Source organism: Apium graveolens, chromosome 9 (assembly GCF_009905375.1).
Source record: "Apium graveolens cultivar Ventura chromosome 9, ASM990537v1, whole genome shotgun sequence".
Lineage (NCBI taxonomy): Eukaryota > Viridiplantae > Streptophyta > Magnoliopsida > Apiales > Apiaceae > Apium > Apium graveolens.
Window position 1 is genome coordinate 6,533,530 of NC_133655.1, and position 9,930 is coordinate 6,543,459.

At 31.1% G+C, this 9,930-nt stretch overlaps 1 protein-coding gene across 1 annotated transcript; it reads right to left on the bottom strand.

The window, feature by feature from the left end:
• Positions 1 to 6,124: 6,124 nt before the first annotated feature.
• On the bottom strand, positions 6,125 to 8,609 carry LOC141687214 (uncharacterized). Its single transcript, XM_074492414.1, has 3 exons — positions 8,494 to 8,609; positions 6,536 to 6,636; positions 6,125 to 6,437 (listed from the first exon to the last, which is right to left on the bottom strand). The coding sequence occupies exons 2-3, from the start codon at positions 6,627 to 6,629 to the stop codon at positions 6,289 to 6,291; spliced, it is 243 nt and encodes an 80-aa protein (XP_074348515.1). The 5' UTR covers positions 6,630 to 6,636; positions 8,494 to 8,609; the 3' UTR covers positions 6,125 to 6,288.
• Positions 8,610 to 9,930: the final 1,321 nt, after the last annotated feature.

Below are 9,930 nucleotides of genomic sequence, written 5' to 3' on the forward strand. Positions count from 1 at the left end.
GTCATATGACTCAATAGTATATTTTAATAAGATATTAATTATATATCTTTTTATTATAATCATTACACAGATATCGTACTCAACAGTTTGGGATGCGTTTTCTGAGTAAAAATTAGAAATTTTGACATGGCGCATATATTATTATGATTTTTAAAAATTATTTAAATAAATTAACTCGGCACGGATTATCGACTAGTATGTAATAGTTTTGCCTTATATTGTTACAATAGATATTATTTAAAGGTAATAAAAACATTTACTTTTGCAACACTAATACTAGAAGCAAATGTAACATTAGTGAAAATAAAATTGGAATACATTGTTTGTAAATATGCAATTCCCATTAAATTCAATCATTACTAAATCAATTCACAATCCATTTAAAATCCAACCACCAATTCAAAACATCATCACAATCAACCACCGTTTCACCGATAATAGTCACCATTTCACCAACAATAGTCACCACCTCAACAATAAACTACCACTTCACTGCTTAACTACATCATCAAATAGCAAACAACCCAATACAAAGATCAAACTACATTTCCAATCAATAAAGTTTACATACTATGCATGTTTACGTATTACACGAGTTTAAGTAATGAATTATTGAATCAGGTTTGAATAATTCACGGTTGACGAAGCCTCTATGATTGATTTCTAAACCAACAAAACTTATATATAGTCTCAGCAAAATTACAACTAACCTCAAATTTCAAATCAAGCACAAGCACATAAATCTGTTTCGGCGCTTGAAAGTATGTCATTATCATAGTTTTGGGTGTAAGTCCTTAGCGAAGAGTGATGACGGGGATAATGTCAATTTTTACAATAAAATATAAACTCCAAATTTTATACTTGTGCATTCTGGGCCCCCACTTGATTTTTCTAATTTACTTGGATAATTTGATCATTTGGATTTACGTTCTTGTAAACTGCCACAAACTGAGCATGCCCCACATTCATGTGATTGTAATGCATTTGGTCTTATTGGAACTTCTGATCATATGTGTGACGATGCTTTTTAAACATGTGATAAAGAGTTCCTACAAGACCAAACGCATTGGAAACACATGGATGTGAGGCATGCATAGTTTATGACAATTTACAAGAACGTAAATTCAAATGAGAAAATTATGTAACTAAATTAGCAAAACTAAGTATTGGGCCAGACTTCATAATAGTAAAATCATTTCCTCACTTGAGTAAAAAATTATTTTAAAAATTATAAAAATATGTAGAGTTATAAAAACATGTAGCTAACTCTGAATTATCCACCACATAGAATTTAATTCAAAATAAAAATAAATTTTTAATATAAAATTACGGTAAAGTATTTTAAATTTAAAAAAAAACTTATTTTTGAATTTTTAATGATATTAATAACTTATTTTCAAATAATTTAAAAGAGTTATGTAACTTTGAAATTATAATGGTGAATTAAGCTGAAAATACAAATTTTTGTCATATTTGGAATTCTACAAAATAATATACTAAAATAAATCCTAAAATATTACTTGTTATCCCATGCTCCCTGATCCAGCGGGAGACTCCTAAAATATTTAGTTTTATATTTTTAGTGTTAATTTATGTCTCTATAATACATGTGCATATCCCATAAACATGAGGTGTTTGGGTGTTATTTTCAATTCACTCCCAACCCTCAAGGGACGCCTTTGTATGAATATTGTTCGGTAGCATTAAATAAAATATGAATTAATTTGTAAGATTCAATCTTAATAATTACTTCATATGAACTTTTATCTAATAGCATCGCAAGTCACTATATTTTGTCGATAACATATTTTCTCGTAAACTAGTCCACCCACTTTCGAATTCTTTAATAGATTTACTAAACACCCATTTAGAATATATTTTCTCAGTATACCAAACACAATATGATTAAATATTCTCAATAACATGCTTGTAACTTGCCATACTCGAAACAGATGATATGTATTTGAAAGACTTTTTGTAATTGAAATTTTCATAGGTTCATCTTAATTGATCATAATTGCTTTTGGTGTTTTATTAATTATACGTGTCAAAATTGATCAAATAATTATATAAAATATTTTCGTTTCATCTTCCAGTAATACTCCTTTATATAAAATGTACTGGTCATGATGACTGACACCAATAAACGGAACAACTGCTATTTTAAATTTATTTTTCTTATTGGTGAGGGTGACATCAAAACCTAACACCGCCACCAAATTATAGATAAGAAGTTTTTGACATATTATCCATAGATCGAAGATACATAATATCCCGCTTTCAAAAACATCCATTCTAAAGTAGTGATCGTCATTCATGAATATCTTCTCTTAAAAATATTTTAAAATTCATAACATTCTTTTACTACAATTTTTTTCCTTTGACATAAAATAAACTTTGTATTGTCATGCGGTAATATCCACTTCAGCAGAGCCACTAACAACTTTGACCACCTTTGTAATTTTTAAAGATTTTTGACCATTTTGATGTAGTTCAGAAATTAAATTAATTCTTGCATAATGTGACACTTACTATGAGATCTATAATTTATTACTTTTGAGAAAGTGTGAGTAAGGTCGTTATTGTGTATAAAACTTATCAACAATCCACTAACCATTCTCTATTGATATTTTCATCTTTACTTTACAATATATTTTAGTATCTTGGCGATATTTGACATCGTTTACAATTTGTCATTTATCTTTTGGATATTTTTTTCCTTCCTCGCAATATACAATTTTTTTCTTAGAACGCCATTTGTAACTCTTGACCTGACCAAATCACCCATGTAAATTATAATTACCCTTTATAGTGCGTAAGTGCTGAAAAAAGATAAGTTTCATTCATCGTGGAAAAAACACATCCAAGTATTGGTTGTATATGTATGGACATAGCAATTATTATGCTTTTATAAATTTTCTTGAATATATTTAAAATTTGAATTATTACTAACAAGTGGTACAAATGTAATTTTTGACATCAATCTCTTCGATATGCATCTTAAAAAATCTACAAACAAAATTATAGGACATTCTCACAAGTAGTTGGTGCTTACAACAAAAAAAATTAAGATTTGCAAGAAATAAATTTGAGAAAATTAAGGCTAAAAAAATTCAAACAGCCAACAAGTTAGTAAAATTACCGGTATAGCAATAAATATGGTAAGCAATCATGCATGCTTTCGTACTTTTGATAAAACTGGATATGAATTCTCGTAAGAAACGATAAGATTTCAAAACTATTTTAGGGACTAGATAATGTAAAATCTAATACAAACAAGACCAAGAGGACGTAAAGACAATTCACCTTAATGTTAATGTTCGTATTGTATTATTAAAGACGTATTATTTTTCCTACTTGGGTGGATAACATTCTAAAGTGTCATGTATGAACTATTTTCCCTATCATATAAGTTCTTTCGTATGAGCCAGTGGCGTATTTTCAAGCACCGAAAAAGGATTAAGTGTTTGTGCTTTATTTAAAATTTGAGGAAAGTTGTAATCTTGCTGAAACTACAAGTTTTGTTGGTTTAGAGAGTTAATCACAAAGCCTTCATTAAATTGAGAATTACTTAATGTGTTATGTTTGACAAAGTGCTCACAGAAAGACAGTATACCACTGTTATCATTGTTTGCATCTCATAATATTAAAATACGTTTATAATTTAAATATGAAGTTGGACTAGGATTAAGGAAAAGTTTCGTGTATTCCTCTTTAAGCAGCACTATAACTACGACCTATGTCATAATATCATGTTGCCTTTTCATATAATTTTTGTTTTTCTATAGATGCCTAGCAACAATTTCTTGGGGTAAGTTCGGATTCATTCATCATGAGTTCAATTATTCATTTCAAAAGTACTTTATTTGCATCCAACTGATGAACAACATCTTCAAATTTTTTGTAAAGCTCTTCCGTCCAAGCACATCTTTTTTAATCAGTTCATCACGAATAAATCAAATAAAAAGTTTCAAAAAGAATAGTTGAACTCATGAATAAGTCTGAGCTTACCCGGGAAATTGTTGTTAGGCATTTTTAAAACTACAAAAACTTTATGAAAAAGAAGCAGGATATCTTAACAAAAGGTTGTAGTTATAATATTAGTCAAAAAATGATACATGAAATTTTCCTAAATCCTACACCAACTGCACATTCAAATTATAAAGATATTTGATATTAAGAGATGCAAATAATAGTAATAATTTAATCGAAAGCATATTTTATGATAATATGATATTCATTTCTTGCTTGTTGAGAATATTAACATTAAAGAAAGCATATTTCATGATGAAATAAGAAATTAAATATCAAAACACATATTTTAATCGAAGAGTTTTTGTGTAAGTCCAGATATTCATTTATTTTCGCATTTTAGTACCAAAACCACTTCTGAAATACATATGACTTTAATTATTTATAGTAATTATTATCCGCGCCATTAAATTTTTCATTTAATATTAGCTAGATTTTGTGTAAAGTGGTCAAAACATTCAATCAAAATGCTTCTAATTTTATTTTGAATTCATTAAGTTGAATTATTTCTGAAAGAGAGTCGAAATAGAATAAATCTAAATACAAATAGACGGTGTGAGATAAATTTCATACCTTATAATCACCACGAACATTAATCATCTTGTCTGAACCCTTTGTTGTCTCCATCCAAATTCTAATAATCGACATTTCTGTCGCATCAATTATTTTATTCGAATTCATTCTTAGTGTGATTACACAAAATTGTATTTGATTTGAAAAAGGCGGAACCTAGGCTTCTCTAAGACAAGAGAAGAAAAGGAATTGAAAAAACTAGAAAAATTATTGTATCCTTTTCAAAATAGTTGAGAAAACAAAGAAATATATAAATTGCATGAGTGAAGCGAGCGATGGATCTAAAAGTATCTAGAAATATCAGTATTACTAAAAGGTCAATAACTTATAAATAATAAATCAGATGGATCTAGAAACACGTAGAAATAAACATGATGGATCTAGAAGTATCTAGAATTATCGGTATTACTAAAAGGTTAATAACACGTAAACTGTTACGGTCTACATATTTGTACACAATGATCATTAAAGTTTAAAAAAATCATTTCAATTATCAAATATATATCTTTATACAGTTTAAACATTGTTTGCCTCGAGGAACCAAAATTTCTAACTTTATTTTCGTTTTCTTTTAACGGTTTTTCCAAAACAAAGACCCCTGGTTATAATCCTATCTTTTACCTTTCCACCATCCAACAAAAGTAAACATATGAATGTACAAAATTATTGTATATTGAAAATATTGATTTAGTCTATGGATAGTTTATATGTAGATCTGAAGTTTATCATGGAAATTACTTTAAAAGTACTACCAGTAGACCTCGAACTCTATCATGCCGTTGTGCTAATGCTTTCGTATGTTAAGTAATCAGTTTATCTAAAATATTAAGGCATCAGAGGAATGCCTGAACAGGACCATATACTCATTAACACCCGAAATCCATAGAAGATTATTCAAAAGCTACTTGAGGAATACAGAAAAAATCTTGAGAATTTTTGATAAAAACGGTTGCCTTGGCTTAGAAGCAGTTGACTTGTTAGCTCTGTGATATGAAGATTTTCTGCAAATTTCTTTTTTTCTGCAGTTCTATTTAAAATAATGAGTTTATGCAGTTTTAGTTGTTTTCTTGCAGGTTTTTTGCTTGCCCTGCAGATTTTATTATTTCTGCAGTTATTTTTCTTCATTTCATCTGCAGATAATTAAGATGTTGAATCTGTAGAATTATACAGCACTGTTGGAATGTGCAGAATTAATGTTCATTTTTCTGCAGACATCGAACAAGAATGAGCAGATTGTTGATTTGGGAACCTGAAATACTGGAATACCAAATAGAATTTTGCGAAATTTTGTAACCGCAATATCACATCATATTCCTGATATAGGCCTAAAAGCCCCAAGGAGATGTCGGTTTATTTTTCATCTTAAGCAGTCCTGAGGGCCACCTGAGCTCTGCCCTATGCTGTCTGAAAACCAAAAACTAATGTACAAAAAGCCGCTATTATTTCTAAGAATAGAGCAGCCTTTTTCAGAAAAAAAAATTGAAATTTATGTTGTAGCATAAAATTGCTAAACTGCGCATACAAACTACACTATCAACGATAAATTCAAGAAAAAAGTATTGCTTAAAGCATTATTATTCATATTATCATTGTCTAATGTTTAACAGGTTAAAAAATATTATGTTCCCGAGCTCCATTGCAATCACTTGACACCGTTATAACTCCATGCTGGTATCCGAAGCTTCACTCTTCAGAACTGCCTTTGACAATAAAGTTCTGGCGGCTGATTGGGTTCATGACTACAGGAGGACCGGCAGTCCGAGGCCATGCCTGGAACTTTTTGTCAGTCTCTTCTGCCCATTCTTTGTTTGAAACAGTGCCTGGAGTGGTACCTGATACCAAAAACTGGTTAGAAAGACCAAGTGACTAAAGGTCCTCAACACTGAAGACAAAAACTAGACGATGCAGTAATAACATATAATAAACATGCCTCCAAAGAGTTTCCGGTCAGCAATAAAATAGTCACATGTAAATGCAACCACAAATGAAGCGGCAATAGCACCGGTAATCTTGACAGCAGACATGTTCAGGCTGCAACAGAAAAGCTGGTGTTAAAATTAAAAATCATACTACACAATGAAATAAAGCTCAGAAGTCAGGAGCCCTGAGCTCTAAACAGATCATTAAAGCTTTCTTTCATAGTCAAGCAACTCATTTCAATTTTATCTACATGCCTAGCTAATAATTAGTCTCCATGACAACACACACACACACACACAGAAACTACAGAGTTAAGCAAGGAACTACTACAAAGTATACATATTTCAGAATTACAGCAAGCAAAAATTGCAACATTTAAATACTAAATGGAACAGGAAGATTACAAAATAATACCAAACTTTGATACAGAATGGTATGACAATATTTATGTTTTTCAAGGCATTTTTCGATTGATTTAAGAGTCCAGAAGAAATTCCGCCATCCTAAATTGGATACTTGTCAGAGTTTGGGACTTGCATAAAATTCGATTAGGTTGCATGCTTACATTGTAAGGACTAAGGATGCATGTCATATCTCAGAGAACATCACAAGATAGGACATAAATTGTACCAGTTTAAGTTAATGATTTAAATTAGTGCTGTCAAGTAATTAGAACATGTCCTCTAAATACTGCTTATGGTTCGTGTTAGTCCGAAAATGATAGCAGTGAGCTAGTAATAATGTAGTGCAACAGGAAGGTGTTTGTAAGAAAAGCTGGGAGTTACTCTCCAGTTGGGTAGTATCTTAGTTCAGGAAACTAGTTACAACATTAGTAATATATTTCTTTTTATATTCAATACGAATTTTTATACAGGACTAAGAAATTTTTTTGGGGGGGGGGGGCTACCATCTTGAACACGCTCCACACCTCTTTGTGTAAAGTCTTTATCTAGTCTTTCAAACGCCTTACTAATCTAGTCACAGAATCATAGATGCTTTGATAATTGTTTTGATTGTATATGTACACTTTAAAATCTAATTGTATTACATATATATTCCAATATTCCATCATCCTATTCTCAGGAAGAGATAGCATATCACTTATGGATTAGTCTTTTTCAGGCACCAAAACAAGTTTTTCCAATTATAGAGACGAATGCATAACCTGGCTCGTGCTTCTGATCAAAAAAGAATAACCTAACTTTATCTCTCGCTAATAAATTTAATCATGTGTTAAATTCGGATCACAAATGAACATGGCGTGTGAACAGCTGTGAAGTATAGGTGGACGGAAAACCGGACTTCTACGCTTAAATACTCATCTAAAGTTAAAAAAACAGAATAGTTTCAAACATATATACTTCTAAAGGATTTCAAGAACTAGCTAAAACCGACCTAAGAGGTTCTAAACAACCCACCTGTCCAACTTACACTCTACTAGTCAAATTGTATCCATCTAAACACAATTAATCGCATTTTGTTATATACGAGTCCCTAATATTTCCAACAACAGAAAGGGAATTAAACGCATAACCTTCACTACCTCACTAATTGGGTCATATCCGGAATTCATGGATTGCAAACAATAAAACTCTCGAATTCTATAATACCGAAGTCCATTTCCATCGCAAAAACAACTTGGCTTATTCCTATATAATCCCTCTCCGTCCCAAATTAATCTGTCTTGAAGGTCAAATTGACCTAATTTAAACTAAAATTAACTTATAATACATGTGATTAAAAATAATAAATCAGACACGTAAAGAAAGAAGAAATGAACAGATTAATAATCTAATTAAATCAATATCTATTGGAAATGAAGGCTGAGAAATTAGATCTAAACACATAGAAACTCATATAACAGTCAATTAATCAACACCATAAAGAATTGAGAGGGAGGGACAGAGAGAGAGAGCGGGGGGGGGGGGGGGGGGTTTGAGAGAGAGGGGGAGAGAGAGAGAGGCTTACAGAATTATCAGCGAGGACGATTGAGAGGCGAAATGAATCCTATTGGTTTTACAATTTACAACTTCAACGTTGATATATTAAGTACCGGTCTGCAGAAAACCGCAAAAACCGTATGCACCAATCCGCATCGCAAAACGCGGTTTTTAATTTTCGTGATGTAATTGTGATTTGAATTTTTAATAAATCGCGCGGTGCGGTGCGGGTTATGATTTTAAATTTCTGAAATACAGTTCAAACTGCACCACACCGCAATATTTAATATGTTATAAATAGTGAACTCACTTAATAGAATTGAAGAGCTACGATCAACTTAAGGTATTTTTCTCCCTTTGATTACTTGCTCTCGTACAGGGAGATCGGTGGCTTGGAAAAATGACTACTCTGCCGCATTAGCTGTCAAAAATTTAATTTTAATCATAACTTAGATTTTTGAATAAAATAATTATAACTTATAATTTATAAGTTATTTTTGTTTAGTAATTAAATTCCTAAAAAAGTTAAATTTTCCGGAGTGTAATTTCTAATTTGTATTATTGAAGAATATTGGCGACTTTGTGTTATATTAGTCGGAAATTTGATTAAATTTAAGTTTTGTATTTTATTTAAATTTAAGTTTTGTATTTTATTTAAATTTTTTAAACTTGTAAAGTGTAAATCGCAGTGAACCGCACTACACCGCACCGCATTTTCGTGATGTGGTTTATGCGATTTTTGAGGGTACGCGGTACAAGTGTGATTTGAAAATTTGATCGAACCGCATGCACGATTTGTTTTACTGTTTGAGAAAAAAACCGAACGGTCCACACTGCGCTCACCGATATTAAGCCTGCTTGCAATTTTTAACTAGCCAACTGGGCTTGGGGTTTGGTTTTGGGTTTGGGCTTCAGCGCCTTAATTCTTTTGCTAACATAAGCTGAGCTCGCTAGTTTTCTTGAGCCATACTTTCTTTTTAGTCCTCTGTTTCTAAATTCTGGTCAAGGCTGCAAAAAAAAGTGTTGTTAAAATAATGAGACTAGGCCTGTTAATGGATCGGGTTTGGACCGGATCAATCTAAATCCATATCCATATCTATTTATTTTTTCGGATTCGGATCAGCTCGGCTCCAGATTTTTTATAGGTCGATCCATATCTGGATCCGTTTGGATCACGGATTTCGGATCAGATATCCGCTCCATTTATGCATATTTATTTTTTAACTTAAATTATTACAATATGTATCTAAAATTGAAAATTCTGAAAAATATTAAAATACAAATAGAATACAACGAAGTCCAAAGATAAATTACGAACTAAAATTCGCTTTTTGAAACAAACATACTACTGGGTTGTACAATATTTTAATTTTAACAATGAAAAAAATTGATGTTGCGAAATGAAAGTATTACATGAATTGAGATTTGGGTTATACGGCTCTAAAAGGTAAAAGAACCAAGGTTA

Bases quoted from the DNA above. Each gene is read 5' to 3' on its own strand.
- LOC141687214 (XM_074492414.1), bottom strand. From the start codon at position 6,629: ATGTCTGCTGTCAAGATTACCGGTGCTATTGCCGCTTCATTTGTGGTT. The intron at 6,438-6,535 runs GCATGTTTATTA...TTTTGGTATCAG, and splicing joins TGACCGGAAACTCTTTGGAG to GTACCACTCCAGGCACTGTT.